This window comes from Mixophyes fleayi, chromosome 7 (genome assembly GCF_038048845.1).
Source record: "Mixophyes fleayi isolate aMixFle1 chromosome 7, aMixFle1.hap1, whole genome shotgun sequence".
NCBI classification, from domain to species: Eukaryota; Metazoa; Chordata; class Amphibia; order Anura; family Limnodynastidae; genus Mixophyes; species Mixophyes fleayi.
In genome coordinates, this window is record NC_134408.1 from 148,395,866 (window position 1) to 148,417,952 (window position 22,087).

General features: G+C 43.4%; 1 protein-coding gene across 7 annotated transcripts in view; it reads left to right on the plus strand.

The window, feature by feature from the left end:
* Positions 1-1,673: 1,673 nt before the first annotated feature.
* BIN1 (bridging integrator 1) overlaps positions 1,674-22,087 on the plus strand; it is a 90,826-nt gene continuing 70,412 nt past the window's right edge. For 3 of the 7 annotated variants that reach the window (XM_075181111.1, XM_075181114.1, XM_075181112.1), the window contains exon 1: positions 1,674-1,822. In XM_075181111.1, the coding sequence (XP_075037212.1) occupies positions 1,742-1,822 (81 nt within the window). In that variant the 5' untranslated portion in view covers positions 1,674-1,741. The remainder of the gene's footprint in view (positions 1,823-22,087) is intronic. The other 4 variants (XM_075181116.1, XM_075181113.1, XM_075181117.1 and 1 more) reach the window with 3 other exon arrangements.

Consider the following 22,087-nt stretch of genomic DNA (forward strand, 5'->3'; position numbering starts at 1 on the left):
GCGCTGTGAGGCAGCAAATAAATGAACAGGCAGATTTTTGGGGTGGATACTTTAGCCTGGGTCTTCCCTGGGACCAGTGTCATGGAATATGCGCGTGCTGAGAAGGCTAGCTGACTTGTGCACAGGCTTGGACTTTCAGTTCCACGAATAAAAGAATAAATTGTAAAAAATAAATAAAATACAAAGAACTGAATAGTTTAAGCCTGCTTTATTCTATATTGGACAAATCATCATCATCATCAGTTATTTATATAGCGCCACTGGTTCCGCAGTGATGTACAGAGAACTCACTCACATCAGTCCCTGCCCCATTGGGGCTTACAGTCTAAATTCCCTAACATACACACACAGACAGACAGACACACACACACACAGACTAGGGTCAATTTTGATAGCAGCCATTTAACCTACCAGTATGTTTGTTTTTGGAATGTGGGAGGAAACCGGAGCACCCGGAGGAAACCGAAGCAAACACGGGGAGAACATACAAACTCCATACAGATAAGGCCATGGTCGGGAATTGAACTCATGACCCCAAATAATATATTATATTGCCTGTGCCATCATTTATTTTTCTCTACTTGCAGTATAATGATATAACTCACCAACAAATATTCTAAGCAAGGGTCTTCCTGCTTAGAATATTTATTAATAATATTATTAATATAATATTATTATTTATTATTATATAAATAATATTATTTATTAAAAATATTATTTTGTGGCTGGCTCAGGAATTCCACTATCCTCATTTTCTGTGGTCGGTAGCAGCATTTACCAGATTGTGTGCCTAGCCAGAGGAGGGCTGGCAAATTTTAGCCCGGGGGGCAAGACTTGACATTTTAATGGAAAATAAATGCAGGTGGCCCAGTGGTCCAGCCCACGTTAGCCCAATATGGGACTGGCCCAGGGGTCAGGTGAATTTCCCCCAGCCCAGCCTGCCCCTGTGTCTAGCCAAGGTCAAATCAATGTCTAAGTGATATGGGGGTGCCAACCGAAAAGCTCAAGGGAGTGACCTCCACTGTCTTCATATTTTTATTTTGACTATTTGGGAGATATGTAACACCCCAGCATGTCTAGGGCTATGTATGAAAATGTTTGACAGCAAAACAGCCAAAGCAGTCTGGAACACATAGGATTGGATGAATGGTCTGCAGATCCTTGTAGTTGCTGCTTGTAGCTGTAAGCTGGGACTTGTAGTTCCTGACAGCAGGAGAGCTACCTCTGACCAGTAACATAACATTAACAAAAACACACACAAATAAATACTCTGACAACATAAACAGAAAGCAGATAAAATGTCAAGAGAATATTCCTGCTCTGAGGAGCTTACAGTTCATTTTTAGATGTGGAATGACATGAGAAGCAGGAATCAATTCATGCACACTATTTTTGTGTGCAAGTCATGCATTATAAATATAGAAGATATTAACATAAACAGCATATCTGTTGGTCTCTTAATTAAGGGGTTAATAATGTTTACATTAAGTGTCCATCCTCTTCTGATCTTGGGCTGAGCAGATGGCCTAGAAGTGTCACTGTGAGCTGGTGAATCTGCCCTCCAAGCAGACAGCACTACCCCTTTAAGGAGTTTCCTCTCTGCTGTTCGTACTGTCTCTTTAAAAGGCTGTTCCAGCAGGCAGGAGGGGGTATATCCATTGTTTCTGCCAAAAGGGTTTTTTTTTTTCCTTTCCTCCCTCTCTGATCTGATTATTTTAACTCCAGTTAAAGGGAAGGCAAGATGGCTGAGATGGGGAAAGGAGTCTCTGCGGGCAAGATAGCTAGCAACGTGCAGAAGAAGCTGACCAGGGCGCAGGAGAAGGTGAGCCTGGCACAGGGAGAGGGTGAGCCTGGCACAGAGAGAGGGTCAGCCTGGCACAGGGAGGTAGAGAGACAGGGTGGCAGGGAGTGTGAGTGACAGCTGCAGCCGCACAGAGTGTCAGCTCTGCGCCCATATGTGTTATATCTATGGATATATCTATACAGTGCAGGTATTAGCAGTAATCCTCCCCCCTCCTCCTCCGGCTGCAGCAGGGAAGGGACACTGCTCAATGTGACAGCTGGGACTTCCATAGACCTCTATGGCAGAACACGCAGGATGTACATGCGGCTCCTGATAACACTCCATGGCCTGGGCAGGATATCTGCATGTAATACCTGGCTGGCCCTGATCTCAGCATTGTAACTATGTTTTATTTATATATACAGAGATATTAGCTTCATTGTTGTATACAGAACGCGTAATGTTGCAGGACCTAGGATTATATTGTCAGCTGCTATCTCAGTGCCAATTACATGGGACAACTGGTGTGAGCTTATAATAATATTGTGTGAGCTTATAATAATATTGTGTGAGTTTATTATAATAATAATAATAATAATAATAATAATAATAATAATATTGTGTGAGCTTCTATCAATCTATCCATCTAGCTCATATCTATCTATCTATCTATCTATCTATCTATCTATCTCATCTCTATCTACATGTGTAGAATATAGGATTGTAAAATGGAATTAATAGATTTGCAATACTCTTTTGTTAATATAATATATTTCATCTATTTGGAAGGTTTGTCTGTTTGTAGCAAGGGGAGGGGGGTGGACTCGCCTGCAGGTTATTGGAGAGGGGGGGGCTTCCGTGCCTGTCAGTACAGGGGGAACTGTTAAGTCACAAGCTATTGGCAAACGCTTTCCCTGCATATTACAAGCCAGCAATTGGGACCAGGGGGAGCACTTACACGTAGTCTACTGTATTCCTTTACATTCCTGCACAGCTTCACTTTTTACTAGGACCCAGGATATCTGGCAGTAAGGGAGGGTGGTGTTATATAGGAGGTGGTATAACGAGGTGAGGCATCCATGCTTACAGGCGACAGTCCATCCTTCCATCCACTCGTCTATCCCCCAATCCATCCATCTATCCCTCAATCCTCCACCCAATTCATCCCCCAATCCATCCATCTATCCCCCAATCCACCCCCTCAACCCCCCCAATTCTACCCCCAATCCTTCCCCCAATCCATCCATTCATCCATGTATCTCCCAATCCAACCCCCAACTCAACCATTCACCCAGCCCCCCCAGTCCTTTCCCAAATTCATCCATTCATCCATCTATCCCCCTAGTCCTTCTGCCAGTCCTTCCCCCAATCCATCCATCTTTCCCCCAATCCTTCACCCAATCCTTCACCCAATCCATCCATCTATCCCCCAATCCTTCCCCCAATCCATCCATTCATCCATCTATCTCCCAATCCAACCCCCAACTCTCCCCCCAATCCATCGTCACTCAGTTCCCCCCCAGTCCTTTCCCCAATTCGTCCATTCAGCCATCTATCCCCCTAGTCCTCCTACCAGTCCTTCCCCCAATCCATATATCCATCCCCCAGTCCATCCATTAATCCATCTATCCCACTAGTCCTCCTACCAATCCTTCCCCCAATCCATCCATTCATCCATCTATCTCCCAATCCAACCTCCAACCCTCTCCCCAATCCATCCAGTCCCCCCTGTCCTTCCCCCAATTCGTCCATTCATCCATCTATCCCTTTAGTCCTCCTACCAGTCCTTCCCCCAATCCATCTATCCATCCCCCAATCCATCCACCCTTCCCCCAATTAATCCATCCATTCTTCCATCTATCCCCCAGTCCATCCATCCTTCCATCCATTCACAACCGAGACCCATTTAGCGCTGCTGCATACGTTGCCCGGAGTATGTTGGCGCTCTCCCTTTGATTGATGTACAGCAGACATGTGTGTTAGAAGCAGGTCAGAGGTTACAGCTGGTTTGGAAGAAATAGATGATCCTGGATATTTGAGAAGATCTTTCTATTTTTAACCCCTAAGACACTTGCATGCCGGGAAGCAGATGAAGGTTTCCTGTGCTACACTGTAAATCAGACCCCAGCGTAGCACAAATGCTGCGTTATCCTACAGAGGCCGAGAGTCTCCAGTTATTGTCTCTATTTTATGTGTAATATTCTATAGATATAAAGGTAGATTTGTGGAATAAGAGGGAAGTTGGCCTAAGGTGCAGACTGATGTAACTAACTGTGCTTTGTGTGGTATGTTGTTCCTTATCTGTGAGGCGAGTAAGGATTATTATAACGATACCAGGTATATTGAGAGATGTGGCATAATGGACGACTTTCATGGATTTTTGCAGTGTGTGCTAGCAACAGTCTCATGTATCACATGCAGTCTTTATCCACCAGTCATAGTGTGCGGATGAAAAGCTTTAGCTGCAAAGAACTTTATGAAGGTCACGTGTCAGTCAATAATTTAATTCTGAGACACCATCATTTTATTGTTTAGAAAATATGGAATCTTGGCATCAGTTTGGTTTTTGGCAACATACAGGACTGTCTAAGCCTTTAAGGCCTAATTGAAATTCTGACTTCCTTGACTTTATCGTGCGCAGGACTTTAGCATGGTTTTCAATCGCCACCAGATTAGAGATGGTTTTATAATTTAGGGTTACTGATTTTCTTGCTTCGGAGACCCCGTCTGGTATCTTTAAAAGCTAGTACAGTCTTACTTTTGTGAGAAGCTATTTTTACGAACTGTTAATATTTTGTGGAGCTACATTGGCCGTGTGAATTTGTGGATAGCTATAGCCATAGGTGCCAACTTTTAAGATGACTGGTGATTGTGTTAGGACTGAGATATGCCAGACATGGATAGTGGAAGAGCCAATATTGGGTGGGCTCACGCACCCAAGGAGCTGCTTCCGATAGCTATATCCTCTTTATTCTGTGGCTGGTTGTGGTCACAATACAATACTGACATTTACAAATCACTTTTCAGGCCAAGGTTTGTGTGTATCACATCTTTACAAGCCACCCCAGTGGTTATTATAATAAATGCCATTTACCTCTGCATGAGAAAATAACCATTTGTTTGGAATGCAGAAATTAGTGGGAGCTGTTTTGAAACAAAGATACGTCTGATCCCGAGTCCCGGACTGCGTGGGAAGTAACCGGCCACCGATTGGCGTGGGCGTATCGTAAGGGCAGCCTGAGAGTTTTTCCTATCTTAAGTTCGCCATTTATCAGTGTCACATCTTTCTATTTCCTTCCGTTGATCTTATGCCAGGACCTCGGCATTGCTGATAACCAGACCTCCGTGTTAGATGCTGAGCTTATTACCAGCCTTTGGGCCGATTTAATCATCTATCTTTTTGATCCAGGTTGGGGGTTACTCAATTCACATATTTATGAAAGGGCGATATCCTGTTTTCCACAGCCATAGGGCTTATTATCACTTCACCAAATACATAAAAGGGGATACTGCTGGTATAAATGTTTCAAAATGCTTTTTACTTTTAAAATACATGTGATTAAATTTTATGCTTGATATAAATAAATCTGTTTCTTACAAGTGGAACTGAAAGCCTAGATCTGGGGTTTCTGTTCTATACGCATATGTGAACTGGCTTCATGTGTGTGAACATTTGGCGTAGCGAGCAGGGTGACGTCATAAGTTAACTCTTACTGCTCCAGCCCAGTATCGAACTTGCAGGGATCAGGGCAGCAAATTGTAGTTCTAACGGCGGCCGCTGTAGTTCAGAGAGGTGCTGCGTTTTCACCGATCTTCACGGTACAACTTTTGTGCCCTATCTTAAGCCTCTAGTAATGTGCACAAGTCCACCAACTTTTGAAGTTATTAATTTGGTTACAGAATCGGAGTGAGATTTATAATCGGTCATAAAGAGAATTCTATCTGGGACTGTACACGTGTATTCACCCTAACATGACAACCTCTGTTACATATGTTACATAGAATTCATTCATACACATCCAGGACTGTTTATAGCCAGTGACGTGTTCCAGGCTCGGCGCAGATGAATCGTTCTTTTTGAAATGAATTAAATAGACTTCCTACATAATCAGAGCCTACAATCTAGTCTTGTACATATCCACTTATCTTAAGACCATTTACATCAGCATTGCTGAGGAACAAGAATAGATTAACCGCTGGGCATGTAATACTTTTATGATATCCATAACCACTCGTGTGTATTAAACATAAATATGTGTAGATAAGAGATGCCTTGTGCAGACTTTGGGGCATATTTACTAAACTGCGGGTTTGAAAAAGTGGAGATGTTGCCTATAGCAACCAATCAGATTCCAGCTGTCATTTTGTAGAATGCACTAAATAAATGAAAGGTAGAATCTGATTGGTTGCTATAGGCAACATCTCCACTTTTCCAAACCCGCAGTTTAGTAAATCTAGCCCTTTATGTCCATATATACCATTGATCCTATCAAACAGGCTTAGGAAACATACCTTCGCCAGCTGTTGTAGAACTACAAGTCCCATAATGCAGGTAATTTTGGGACTTGTAGTTCCTGCGTTTCCTGCTTCTCATTCCATCAAAGCTACTCTACACCCTATTTGTAATGGGGTTTCAGTTTTCTTTTAAGTCATTTTTTTGAATGTCTGAAGATAGAGGATATAAAATCACATATGTCATTTTTAGATGTTTGCGTCGTATCTTGTTATAATTAACAACAGGAAAAAAAACCCAAATAGTCTGATTTGAGTGGTACTGGCAGCTGCGTTTCTTAAAATGAAACAAGGCCAGTTTTATTTAAAGTGACGATCACAACTGTTTCTGTGGATCAAATGGGTGTCTAAATCTGTGACGGGGCCGTCCAGGGTCTCTCGTGACTTCTCCAGTGCTTGTTCTCAGATGTTGGTCTTCACACCTGTTCGCAGGTGCTGAATGAACTGGGACAGCTGAATGTTCAAACTCAGCAGCATCACAGTTGTCTGTCTGGCTATTAAATGGGACTTCCACCTATATGTAGTATTTCCACGACCCCTTCCCCCCCCCCCCCCCCACATCCCAGTTCACTTCATTTCGTGAGCTGTAGCGGACAGTTGAGCTGATGGCTAAAAAGAGTATGAAATTGGGTCATTGCATAGTTGTCTACAAGAGCTGATTGGTAAATCCAGTTGTATCCACCCAATCAGCGTACAATGACTGTAGTTTGTTTTTTCATGGCTGTCAGCCTGGTAATATTGTATATTAAGCTGGGTACAGACTACAGTAATTTGATGATAATTTCATGCAATTATCATGCCAGTCGCAGGATAAACAGCAGTTTGGTAAGATATCGCATTAGTGAGTACTCCTCACGATCATGTATTATTGCACCAAAGCACATCGTATAGTTTAATTTCGTTTTCTAAACCTTCTAAAAATCACAATCAAATATGGAACAATAATGGGCAAATGTGGCAGTGTGTACGCAGTCACGACCAGCAGTGTAGGCAGATATCTGTAGAGTGTACAGAGTCGCCATCTTTTCAGCAGATGGTTATGAGAGATGAAGATCACAGATATGAAGGTAAATCGTGTAGCTGTGTACACATGAATCGGCATGATCATCCGGACTTTCAGTCGTCGGTAAAAATCGTTACAGAAATCGCATCTGCATTAATTTTCTGTAGTGTTCACTCAACTTAACACTTCTATCTCTCCAACTGTTGGTATCCCAAGTATGGGATTCCCATGAATGTGCAGGTCATGCAGGGCTGGCCAACTTGTGGCGCTCCAGGTGTTGTGAAACTACACGTCCCAGCATGCTTTGCCAGTAGCTAGCCAGCCGATGGCTTGCAGAGTATCTCCAGATTCTATAGTTTGGAGTTAATGTGATACATGTTTAGGTGGAGATCCCTTTTAACTAGAGATGCTCACTGACCCCCATGAAGTGGTTTTGGTTTTGGCAAAACCACCCTCGTGTGTTTTGGTTTTGTATTTTTTTAGAAAAATTGCTAAAATATGCTAAAATCACATAATTTTGCTCTTTTTTTTAACCTACATTATTATTAACCTCAATAACACTAATTTCAAGCAATTTGCAGTCAATTTTGACCATCTCACAGGCCACATTATTATTTTCATACACTTTCGGACAAATACTGCAGCGACCTGGCTGGATGGTAAGCGACAGAGCAATGACACAAACACACGGCTGTTCCTAGCACATCTAGGACACATTGGCACACAGCAGTGGCAGAAAAGAAAAGTCAGAAGAAAAGCCTGCAAGGCCTAGTATTTGTATTTCAGCAATGACAATTAGCAATGGAGCAATGGAGCAATGGAGCTCTCCTCTTTGGGTGTATATAACACCATACACTTTTTGTGAAAATTTAGAAGAAAAGTCTGCAAGGACTAGTAGTTGTATTTCTGCAATTAGAATTACCAATGCAGCTCTCCTTTCTGTGTGTTACCTATATAACACTATAGAATTGGACTGCAGAATTTAATCAACCCTGTAAGCACTATTATTTGTATTTTTCTGTAATGAGATTTAACACTGGAGCTACGGAGCTCTCCTAAATGTCACTGATTATTACTTTGTTTAACACTGCTACCCCCTCCTTATTCAATTCTCTAACTTTGCCTGCCCAACTTTACACTCTATGCTACCCCTTCTCTGTCCCTCTCTCAAATGGCGCTAGATCGCCGTGGAGGGCGGTATTAATAGATTCCAAAACGAGAGATCCGAGATCAGACGCCGTCACAATGATGTTTTGCCTAATTTTCGATTCCGAAAAAGCATGAAAGAGTCGACTCGGTACTCGGATGCCCGAACTTTGGGTGGGTTCGGTTTTCAGGAAAGTAAACCCGTCTATCTCTACTTTTAACAGTCAGAAATTTGTGGACTATAGGCATGGCAAAACAGTAGTTGACACCATGATGGCTGTTTGGGGTATGTGACTTTCAGTTGAGCACATTTTGGGAGTCATTTATCACGTGACTATCAGGATTTGTGAGCATAGAATACAAGGTTTGTACACAGACTCTGTCACTTTCCGAAACTGCTTCTGAGGCATTTGACAGGTTTGTGGGAACTGTTTAATCTCCAGCGTCTGTATCTTATGTTCTGCAGCAATGGAAGACAGACGCTGTAGGAAACATCTCTTGTGGGGGGAGGTTTGCTGAGATTCTTTTATGGTCAGTGTCAGTTAGACAGCTGGAACCTTGGTTTTTTTAAAGGGACAGGCCGCTTTTTCAGTGCGTTGTGGTTTTAGCATTTAGTGGCCAAAATTATGCTTGTAAAAGTAGTGTATTGTCTGCAGCTTCCTTCTCCCTCTGTTTGCTCAGCCTGACGCGTTTCGTTCATTGAACTTTTTCCAAGCTAAAGAAGAAGGATGTTGCTGATGTTCACAGGACCGCTCGGGAGATATTACACATTGCATTATACCTGCATTAGAGACGGCTTCGGCGTGTGGAATTGTGATTAGAAGTCTTTCAGTGGATTGAAGTTTGCATTATAGGATAACGTGGGTGAGCGTCTTACAGGTTGGGCACCTGATACCGCTATTAAGAGGATCCGACTGCGAGATTGAACAATAATCCCAGCGTTTGGGTGATTGAAAAGTAGTTTTGTTTTCTCTAGAAGAGATTTGTGCATCTTTCCACTTTACGGTTCATTTCATATCATATTCTTCATTGAGGAACTTGTCACTAAGATGCTCAGATAAAAATCCCATTGAACGGGTTATCAATACAAAGTGCTCGTTACCTCTTTAGTGAATGTGTTTTATATTTGGAGCTAAGATTGAACTTATTTAAAAGTTTTTCTCCTACAAGCAGTGATTCCTCTCCTCTTCCGCTTCCATTAAAGTTATTTATTTATATGTTTGTAACACGCCCACTTATGTGTATTTTGAACTAAACATCTGTTTTTAAAGCTTAGCGTGCGTGAATAAATTGCCTTTATGGTAATATTGCCGTTTGCAGCTTGTTTTTTTTCCCTGCCATCTGTGTTTAATTTATGAGCGGAATATTGATAGGCTTTTTAGAGCGCTGTTAAGGTGTTTTATTAGTTTTTATTGTTTTTTATTTAAGAGGCACTTGGCAATCTCTTTTCCAACAGCAGCCTAAGCTCTGTTATTTCTTCTCTTATTTTCTTTTTTTAATTAATTTATTTATATACATTTGCATCGATTATCCTCATTTTGATCTTTACTGCGCCTGAAATCTATTGTATATTTGTTAACTCTATGCAAATATGCGTATTCTGCAACAGGCCTAAACCCTAAAGGCCTATCTTGCAAATATAACACCTATGCTACGTCTAATCCTTTTTAGAGTGTATCTAGCAAATACCTTTCCTGCAGACTATCTTTGGGGGGGGGGGGGGGGGCAGGGGGGGGGGGGTTTGACGGTATGCAATACTCTGTCTATTTTGCACATTTATCCTCTAATAAATGTAGATATTAATACTTGGTAAAAAAACATTAAACAATTATGTTACCGTATGTATTATATTAGTGGGGAATTAACTGACACCAGGGGGTAACTGTATCAAGCTGAGAGTTTTCCGGCGGGTATGAAAAGTGGAAATGTTGCCTATGGCAACCAATCAGATTCTAGCTGTCATTTTGTAGAATGTACTAAATAAATGATAACTAGAATCTGATTGGTTTATCAAACCCAACGGAAAACTCTCAGCTTGATACATTTACCCCCAGGAAGTAGTTCTCCCATGGTTACGTTGCACCAACAAATATATATGTTATAATATATAAAGAACACACCTTTATTAAATATGCAACACATTGATTTAATGAATTTAGAAGACAACGGCCCTCGCTCGGCAGTCCTGGGTAATTAGCAATGTTACACCGTGTTCCAACACAGCGGCTGATCCCATTAATTCCCAAGGGTTCAGGTCGTCATGACAATAAGCTCCTAAATATTTTGCTTAGTAAATGAGACACAGTAGACTGACTGCAGAAGTCTAATAGATGCCGTGGTCAGATCTGGGCAGCCAAGATCAAAATAATTATTATTTTATTAGTGAGACCTGCAGTAACTTGTTTTGATGATTTTTAGATTTAACTGTAATCTTAAATATTTATAGTAGAGTTCTGTTTAACATTTGTGCTGAAATTTGGTATAATTGTTTATAGTTAGAAATGTATTGTTATTAATACTGGAAATTTTGAATTAATCCATTTGCTGGCTCAGTGGTTAGCACTTCTCCCTCACAGCACTGGGGTCATAAGTTCAATTCTCGACCATGGCATTATCTGTGTGGAGTTTGTATGTTCTCCCCGTGTTTGCGTGGGTTTCTTCTGGGTGCTCCGGTTTCCTCCCACACTCCAAAAACATACTGGTAGGTTAATTGGCTGCTATCAAATTGACCCTAGTCTGTGTGTGTGTGTGTGAGTGTGTGTATGTTAGGGAATTTAGACTGTAAGCCCCAATGGGGCAGGGACTGATGTGAGTGAGTTCTCTGTACAGCGCTGTGGAATTAGTGGCGCTATATAAATAAATGATGATGATGACATTCTGGCAGATTAGGTAGGTATGGTTCACTTCTAATAGCCTTCCATACCTCCCAAAATTCTACACTTAGGAATCAGGAAATGACTATGCCCCCTTCGAAAAAGGGAATTCAGAGGATATTTACGTCTGATCGGTAATCACTTTTTGGTCTGCACCATCTGCCTTTTACAAACTTACTCTACTATTAGGCACCTGCAATTTTTCTTTTTGTTTTCCAGACTTGTATCCCTTGATTTAACAATCGATACCTACAGGACGTCAGCTCCTCAGTATATTTCAGGGAGTGTCTATCCCTCTGACTCTTTAGTTGTTGACTTTCTCTATCCCCCCCTCCAGGAGACGGCTCGTGAAGTCGGAGGCCGGTGGGACCTAATGCGCCGCCTGCGTCATAATGCCCTGGCCACTGTGATGAGGTAAAACGCGTCGATGTTGGCCATCACATGATCATGTGACCTGCGGAAAACACGCTGAGTTACGCCCACTTCTGCTCTGGCACGATATCAGGGAGTTTGCCAGACTTTAGTAGGAGTCCGACAAATCGCCCAGTATTTGGGGGCTTATTGTGCTAGAAAATGACTTGTGGGCATAATTTATTAATGAGATAGATAGATAGATAGATATATATATATATATATATATATATATATATATATATATATATATATGATCTCTGCAATACTGGTACGGAGAGTTAACTGTTTTATAGAGTGTCAGCAGTTTGGTCTAGTTCTGATACATAGTGGCAGTCTTACTCACGTCAGAGCAGAGGGGACTAATATTGTAATTATTTTATAGTGACTTGAAAATGGTAAACCGCATATTAACGTCTCCGCTTCGTAAACCCACGTTGCGATCGGATTACACAAACACACTCGTCCTTCTCATTACTCAGCGTCTTCTGGAATAAATCTTCACATCAGACTTTTCGCATTATTGTGATGTGTGGATGTTTATCTTCCCGCGATCAGCAGAAAGTAACTCCTTACTTAGCAATTTTCTTTCGTGCTGTGTAGTATTTTATGTTTGCTAATTTACCTTGCGGAACAAGTAAAACCACTATAGGGAAATAGTCTGTGTTTAAGCCTGTGCGTTGCTAAATAATGGACCTGAATTGCCTGAAGAGTTTATCCTTATAAAGGTGCCACCTTGCAACTTTTACTAAGCTCATTGCTTTACCTTACGGCTACTTTGTGTTTATTTTAGCCATGGTTATATATCATCAGGCAATATTGGGTATGTGTGTTGCTGTGAGATATGAGATAGCTCCTTCTCTGTTGTATCCTGAGAGTAACTTTGTATCATATACCCAGGTAATGAACTTTCAGATATTCGACTGGTGATACAAATGGATGGCTGCAGAATTTGCCTTGACACTAAAAGCACTCTATTTAGTAGCAGGAAGACAAGACAATAAATGAAAGTCATCTGAGGGTGAAAATCTACTGTAAGTAAATCTGTATAGGTCTGATTGGTGATTCTTTATCCTGAGGAGAGAGACAAAATATTAAAGATTCAGAAGTCTTTGTAATCTACTAGATAATGCACTAATCTGCTTTTTTGGACTTCTTGACCAATATCTGCTGTGATTTACTTATTGATTTTGGGCTTTAGGAAGCATTTGAACAGCGAGGGTTTACTCCATTACACTTTAGTTTTTTAATACCAAAGCGAAAATGGAAACTTTAGAAAAGACTGATCGGTGCATTTCAACTACAAAACGCTAAATTGTCCTCATCGTGGGTGCCCCCGGACTGAATTTAATTTCTTATAGTACCACATGGTAAAAACTCTTCTTAAATTATTTTCAGTAAAAGGGACAAAAGCTTCAGATTTGGGGGGAGTGGGAGATTTGTCTTAATGTAGGAAAGCTGTGGTAGTACTGAATAACTAGTGCTGGGCATCCTAATGGGCTACAGAGGGTCACATATTGCCCTTAGTCTGAGTAATAAAGGAGCAGAATACATTTAATCAGAGAAAACTGAAATATGTCATAATATATAAGTAACGTACGAGAACAGGCAGAAAATAAATGTTACATACAGGTTTACCAGCACTCACCGCCTCGTCCCCCTTCTTCTGCCCCCCTCCCTCTCCCCTCTGCACATCTCGCCTGCCACAAAATTATAGATTTGTTTCTAAAATGGAAAAAAAAAAAAACCTAAAATGATCTCTGCACCAACCACTCGCTTGTCTCAAAATGCCCCACATGCCACTCTGACCTCTCACATGCCACTCCGACCTCCCACATGCCACCCAGTCCTCTTACATGCCACTCTGACCTCCCACATGCCACTCTGACCTCCCACATGCCACTCTGACCTCCCACATGCCACTCTGACCTCCCACATGCCACTCTGACCTCTTACATGCCACTCTGACCTCTCACATGCCACTCTGACCTCCCACATGCCACCCAGTCCTCTTACATGCCACTCTGACCTCCCACATGCCACTCTGACCTCCCACATGCCACCCAGTCCTCTTACATGCCACTCTGACCTCCCACATGCCACTCTGACCTCTCACATGCCACTCCGACCTCCCACATGCCACCCAGTCCTCTTACATGCCACTCTGACCTCCCACATGCCACTCTGACCTCCCACATGCCACTCTGACCTCCCACATGCCACCCCGTCCTCTTACATGCCACTCTGACCTCTCACATGCCACTCTGACCTCCCACATGCCACCCAGTCCTCTTACATGCCACTCTGACCTCCCACATGCCACTCTGACCTCCCACATGCCACCCAGTCCTCTTACATGCCACTCCGACCTCTCACATGCCACTCTGACCTCTCACATGTCGCCCAGGCCTCCCACATGCCACTCTGACCTCCCACATGCCACTCTGACCTCCAACATGCCACTCTGACCTCCAACATACCACCCTGTCCTCTCACATGCCGCCCTCACCTCTCACATGCCACTCAGACCTCCAACAAAATGCTCCCACTAATCCCTAACTTCATACATCGCCATGTCACTCACACAACCTTCTTTGGGTCGCCTGTAGTCTGTTATTGGTACAAGCCAAACGCACCTTGGGAACTAGCTGTGAGTGCATTGCCACAATGCCATATTGTCCAGTTTGACCGTTGCTTTCAATGTTTACCTGGCGCTGGAATGATCAGTATAGGTTACTGTATTGTGTACTTTTCCACCTGTGTTTATAAATAAACCAGATTTTAATAATGCTAATTAATTGTATTATCGTTCCCACCGGAAGCAGGTGGACATCTGTTCTCAATTTGTAAACTGCGCAAGAAAATTGTGTGTGGTTTGGATCTGATTGGTCGCTTTGGGTTACAGCTACAATGTTACGTTTAGATGGGTGTATTTCAGGTATAAAATGGTTCTGGGTTCCTTTTATTAATCATCACCTATAACGCCTGAGGTTGGCCTTTCTGAGGATATTTGTAAACCGATGCCAGACCCCCGTGAGCCCATACAATACGTATGTTGTGTAGCACTTGATACTTTATTGTGATGTGTTGAGGATCTGTGTTATCCAATATTGAGAGCGACGTCCAATGCGTAGAGCAGTGATGGGCGACCTTCTACATTCATCGGCCGCATGGGCGCCCTGTAACCGTCAAAAGTGTCGCACATTACCCTTAATCTCAGTAATAAGTTAAAACAAGATATTTAATCAAAGAAAGAGACATTCAACAGAAAATAACACTTATGGAAGTTGGCTAAAGCCGTGCAACTGCAATATTATTAAACACTATTTTAATATTTCCATTAGATGCATTCAATGAGGAAAATTTGGATTTTATTTCTACACTACAGGTTGTGGATAACTGTAGTTTGAGAGTGTTGTAGAAGAATATCCTGGTCTTTGCAGAACTTGCACAAAGTAATTATAGACCACATTTAAAAAACGAGACATAAACACTATAAGCTACTTCATCAGTCATCCAGCCGAAGGCTCGGCCCCAGGTTTATATAAACATGATACATTCTCTCATCCTGAACTTTTCTTACTCCTAATTTCATCTGTCTGATGGACGAGCTGGTCGGGGAAAAATAACTGTGTAGCGTTTTCACACGTATGTGCTGGGAATATGGGTAAAAACACATGAAATATACATGTGCTTTTCACATGTTTAGTGGCGCGTTGTATCTCTTGTGCTTTTCATACGGTTTTATCATCAAATATGACTTTAAAAAATACATGGTTTACCCTGTTATTCCACCGAAGTGCTGTTAAAAATTAATATAATATTCCGCTCTAATTATAAACAGTTCTCAACTCCTCCCCCATTTATTGGGTAGTGTCCTAATTGGACCTCACATCAATTAGGAGGCTGTGACATCACTGATGGTGCGCAGCGTATATATCCGTCAGTTAACATAGCGCATTTCTGCTAAGAAAGTCTGCAAGTCTGTCATTCCTGGATAAGCTATTATTATATTAGAGGCTCAAAATGTCTCAGTAACTGAGAAGCTGAGACACATTTATAACAATAATGGATATAGACATAGGCAGGAATTAACGTTCATTGCATTGTTTCCATTTCAACCAAACATTTTGTAAAATGTCTCTTTTTATGGGTGTGAAAAAAAAAAAAGTCAAACACTATTCTTAAGCCATGATCTCTCCCCGTCAATCAACCCTCAGAGTCCCAGAGCTAAGTCACGCCAAGAACACGGACTGCATACTGATGACTAATGGTTGGTTCATTTTGAGGCTATTTGTAGACACACCTTATAACAAGGGATTACATTTACTTCTAGAAAACTATTACAGGGTTTTTTTTTTTAGAATTTCATTGTTGTCTGACATATATGAGAAAATTGCTTAAAATGATGATTTAATGAAGAAATTGGTTTATATTTTTCCTTTTCTGCTTGATATATAAAGACCAGAACATTCCCAGAATACCCCCACCCAATGCAGCTTCATTAGAGATGGAATATAATGGAATAAAATATATACTGTCATTGGGAACAAGGTGCATTCCAAGATGTTGTTTTTATTTTATTATTTTCTGTTATTAATAAAGATAAAAAAAATCTTACACTGCAGTGGTAGAGAGAGACACTGTGCTAGTTCCTGGCTCTGGGCAGTTGGTGGATACAGACATTGTGCTAGTTCCTGGCTCTGGGCAGTTGGTGATTACAGGCACTGTGCTAGTTCCTGGCTCTGAGCAGTTGGTGATTACAGGCACAGTGCTAGTTCCTGGCTCTGGGCAGTTGGTGATTACAGACACTGTACTAGTTCCTGGCTCTGGGCAGTTGGTAATTACAGGCACTGTGCTAGTTCCTGGCTCTGGGCAGTTGGTGATTACAGACACTGTGCTAGTTCCTGGCTCTGGGCAGTTGGTGATTACAGGCACTGTGCTAGTTCCTGGCTCTGAGCAGTTGGTGATTACAGGCACTGTACTAGTTCCTGGCTCTGGGCAGTTGGTGATTACAGGTACTGTGCTAGTTCCTGGCTCTGGGCAGTTGGTGATTACAGGCACTGTGCTAGTTCCTGGCTCTGAGCAGTTGGTGATTACAGGCACTGTACTAGTTCCTGGCTCTGAGCAGTTGGTGATTACAGGTACTGTGCTAGTTCCTGGCACTGGGCAGTTGGTGATTACAGGTACTGTGCTAGTTCCTGGCTCTGAGCAGTTGGTGATTACAGGCACTGTACTAGTTCCTGGCTCTGAGCAGTTGGTGATTACAGGCACTGTACTAGTTCCTGGCTCTGAGCAGTTGGTGATTACAGGCACTGTGCTAGTTCCTGGCTCTGGGCAGTTGGTGATTACAGGCACTGTGCTAGTTCCTGGCTCTGAGCAGTTGGTGATTACAGGCACTGTACTAGTTCCTGGCTCTGGGCAGTTGGTGATTACAGGTACTGTGCTAGTTCCTGGCTCTGGGCAGTTGGTGATTACAGGCACTGTGCTAGTTCCTGGCTCTGAGCAGTTGGTGATTACAGGCACTGTACTAGTTCCTGGCTCTGAGCAGTTGGTGATTACAGGTACTGTGCTAGTTCCTGGCTCTGGGCAGTTGGTGATTACAGACACTGTGCTAGTTCCTGGCTCTGGGCAGTTGGTGATTACAGACACTGTGCTAGTTCCTGGCTCTGGGCAGTTGGTGATTACAGGCACTGTGCTAGTTCCTGGCTCTGGGCAGTTGGTGATTACAGGTACTGTGCTAGTTCCTGGCTCTGGGCAGTTGGTGATTACAGGCACTGTGCTAGTTCCTGGCTCGGGGCAGTTGGTGATTACAGACATTGTGCTAGTTCCTGGCTCTGAGCAGTTGGTGATTACAGGTACTGTGCTAGTTCCTGGCTCTGAGCAGTTGGTGATTACAGGCACTGTGCTAGTTCCTGGCTCTGGGCAGTTGGTGATTACAGGTACTGTGCTAGTTCCTGGCTCTGGGCAGTTGGTGATTACAGACATTGTGCTAGTTCCTGGCTCTGAGCAGTTGGTGATTACAGGCACTGTGCTAGTTCCTGGCTCTGAGCAGTTGGTGATTACAGGCACTGTACTAGTTCCTGGCTCTGGGCAGTTGGTGATTACAGGTACTGTGCTAGTTCCTGGCTCTGGGCAGTTGGTGATTACAGGCACTGTGCTAGTTCCTGGCTCTGAGCAGTTGGTGATTACAGGCACTGTACTAGTTCCTGGCTCTGGGCAGTTGGTGATTACAGGCACTGTGCTAGTTCCTGGCTCTGAGCAGTTGGTGATTACAGGCACTGTACTAGTTCCTGGCACTGGGCAGTTGGTGATTACAGGCACTGTGCTAGTTCCTGGCTCTGAGCAGTTGGTGATTACAGGCACTGTGCTAGTTCCTGGCTCTGAGCAGTTGGTGATTACAGACACTGTGCTAGTTCCTGGCTCTGGGCAGTTGGTGATTACAGGCAATGTGCTAGTTCCTGGCTCTGGGCAGTTGGTGATTACAGGCACTGTGCTAGTTCCTGGCTCTGAGCAGTTGGTGATTACAGGCACTGTACTAGTTCCTGGCTCTGGGCAGTTGGTGATTACAGGCACTGTACTAGTTCCTGGCTCTGGGCAGTTGGTGATTACAGGCACTGTGCTAGTTCCTGGCTCTGAGCAGTTGGTGATTACAGGCACTGTACTAGTTCCTGGCACTGGGCAGTTGGTGATTACAGGCACTGTGCTAGTTCCTGGCTCTGAGCAGTTGGTGATTACAGGCAATGTGCTAGTTCCTAGTTCTGGGCAGTTGGTGATTACAGACATTGTGCTAGTTCCTGGCTCTGGGCAGTTGGTGATTACAGACACTGTGCTAGTTCCTGGCTCTGAGCAGTTGGTGATTACAGGCACTGTGCTAGTTCCTGGCTCTGGGCAGTTGGTGATTACAGGCACTGTGCTAGTTCCTGGCTCTGAGCAGTTGGTGATTACAGGCACTGTACTAGTTCCTGGCTCTGGGCAGTTGGTGATTACAGGTACTGTGCTAGTTCCTGGCTCTGGGCAGTTGGTGATTACAGGCACTGTGCTAGTTCCTGGCTCTGAGCAGTTGGTGATTACAGGCACTGTACTAGTTCCTGGCTCTGAGCAGTTGGTGATTACAGGTACTGTGCTAGTTCCTGGCTCTGGGCAGTTGGTGATTACAGACACTGTGCTAGTTCCTGGCTCTGGGCAGTTGGTGATTACAGACACTGTGCTAGTTCCTGGCTCTGGGCAGTTGGTGATTACAGGCACTGTGCTAGTTCCTGGCTCTGGGCAGTTGGTGATTACAGGTACTGTGCTAGTTCCTGGCTCTGGGCAGTTGGTGATTACAGGCACTGTGCTAGTTCCTGGCTCGGGGCAGTTGGTGATTACAGACATTGTGCTAGTTCCTGGCTCTGAGCAGTTGGTGATTACAGGTACTGTGCTAGTTCCTGGCTCTGAGCAGTTGGTGATTACAGGCACTGTGCTAGTTCCTGGCTCTGGGCAGTTGGTGATTACAGGTACTGTGCTAGTTCCTGGCTCTGGGCAGTTGGTGATTACAGACATTGTGCTAGTTCCTGGCTCTGAGCAGTTGGTGATTACAGGCACTGTGCTAGTTCCTGGCTCTGAGCAGTTGGTGATTACAGGCACTGTACTAGTTCCTGGCTCTGGGCAGTTGGTGATTACAGGTACTGTGCTAGTTCCTGGCTCTGGGCAGTTGGTGATTACAGGCACTGTGCTAGTTCCTGGCTCTGAGCAGTTGGTGATTACAGGCACTGTACTAGTTCCTGGCTCTGGGCAGTTGGTGATTACAGGCACTGTGCTAGTTCCTGGCTCTGAGCAGTTGGTGATTACAGGCACTGTACTAGTTCCTGGCACTGGGCAGTTGGTGATTACAGGCACTGTGCTAGTTCCTGGCTCTGAGCAGTTGGTGATTACAGGCACTGTGCTAGTTCCTGGCTCTGAGCAGTTGGTGATTACAGACACTGTGCTAGTTCCTGGCTCTGGGCAGTTGGTGATTACAGGCAATGTGCTAGTTCCTGGCTCTGGGCAGTTGGTGATTACAGGCACTGTGCTAGTTCCTGGCTCTGAGCAGTTGGTGATTACAGGCACTGTACTAGTTCCTGGCTCTGGGCAGTTGGTGATTACAGGCACTGTACTAGTTCCTGGCTCTGGGCAGTTGGTGATTACAGGCACTGTGCTAGTTCCTGGCTCTGAGCAGTTGGTGATTACAGGCACTGTACTAGTTCCTGGCACTGGGCAGTTGGTGATTACAGGCACTGTGCTAGTTCCTGGCTCTGAGCAGTTGGTGATTACAGGCAATGTGCTAGTTCCTAGTTCTGGGCAGTTGGTGATTACAGACATTGTGCTAGTTCCTGGCTCTGGGCAGTTGGTGATTACAGACACTGTGCTAGTTCCTGGCTCTGGCCAGTTGGTGGATATAGATACTGAAATATGTTCCTGAGTTTTAAATTAATTCAATTAACCAGCTATGTTAAATCCCTGTTCAGCTGTTCGGCTGGTGATTGGGGATTTTTCAGCTATTTTTGGTGAGGGTTAGGGCACTTTCCGCTTTCTCCTGACTTCAGCATTTACAGTTCCTTTTCTAAGCACAGAATTAGTTTAATTTTATTGCATCTGTTTCAGTGTTTTCACATGCAATTGTGCAAAGTAATATCGTAGATGTAACTTTAAGAATATTTCTCAATAACCACCCACATTTTTTTTAACTATACCATAAAGAAGAACTCAATGTAAAACTATTATTGTAGCATTGACAACCCCTTCTCCCTTCCTCCAAGTGGTCAAACTGAGGGGGGGGGGGGGGATCCTAAGTACCAGATCTCCACAGTTCTACCTATGACATTATTTCTCCAGGGATCAACACCCCGGAGATGTATAAACTATTATAGTGCTTATTGCAGTCTGTTGATAACACTAATTACGCGATTGATGTAGCCGTCTAATTAGTATTATGAGAAGCCCCCCCTCAAACCATGATATATATTTAGCACTTGTTAACTATACGAGCGCCACTGAATCAGGCTCCTCCTACTGCCTGGCTCAATTGATTAATTCATTGAATAGCAGTGGGGAGATTTGGTGGTAATCACAGTTAGAAGGTAAGGTGTACCTAGTCTCCCTCGTTTTGTCCCGGGAGACCTTCTCCACCCTCCGACCTGGTCACTAGTTCTGAACCAATGCCGAGTTCCCTGAGGGAGAAGGTCGGGTTAATCGGGAGAGCTGGGTGCTGAATACAAGATCACCAATCACAAAGATAATAACTGGTCTTGAGGGTGCAGGTTAAGGTTGGGACTCCCAGAAATTCTGGAGTCTCCCGGACATTCCAGGAGAACAGGAACTATGAAATACATTCTGTTATAGAGGAAACTATTTTGGGGGAACCATGTGGCACACTGACACTTGGAGTCTTCACATAACAAAAAGACTATACCAGCGTTGGGCAATAGGTGACCCGTCGAGTCTTCACCTGTGGCCCCCACAGCTGGCTGCTCCCGACTTTATGAGAACGGGGGCAGTCGACTTTCGCGTCACATGACCTACCCAGCACCGTGCAGGGAGGTCACCCGCCGTTCCCGGAGGAGGATTGAGTGCACTGTGCTCTCCCTCCTTTCTCTGTGTGGCCCCTCTGAGCGCTCGAGGGCCACACATGCAGCCCTCCACTTCTTTAATGTTGCCCCTTATTAGGCAACACAGTTGCTCATATTATCATACAGATTGTCACACTCAACATGAGACAAAAATCAGACATTACTTTTAAAACATTAATTAATGTATATTACTTGTTTCACTTTCAAGAGATTTGTCATTGCGAGGAAACATCTGTGTTTACGCTTCAGTTATTTTTCTTATGTAGAAGTACATGGACTTTACAGGTCACCAAAATTATGTATTATGGTAACTTAATAGCAAACTTAAAATTTTTTTTTAAACAAAAGTAGGGCCAGTGATCTCCCCCAGAGAGATGAGTGATTGTTAGGTAGGTGTTAGGGGAAACCATTTTTTTTTATTTTTTATATAAAATATGTTGAACCTCCAAACTACCCATATTTATAAAAGCATTACAAAAGTCAGCTAAATTGTCTGCCATGTTTTCGGCACGCCCCTGAGGTCGTTTATTTAATGCTAGTACAACAGATGTCAAGGGTTCTGAAAACGGGACTCATTGTTTCCAAAGATCAAATACCTATTTGCGTTTTTATTCCTGTTCGGGAGGCATTGGGGTGCATTTTTTTTTAGCTTGTTCAACATGCGTCATCGTGCTTGAGTCCATTCATTTTAATGTGAACGTATTGTGAGCGTACCCACTTAAGTTTACAAAGCATTTGACTAGAGGTAATTGACATCTTCCTGTTCTGTTAC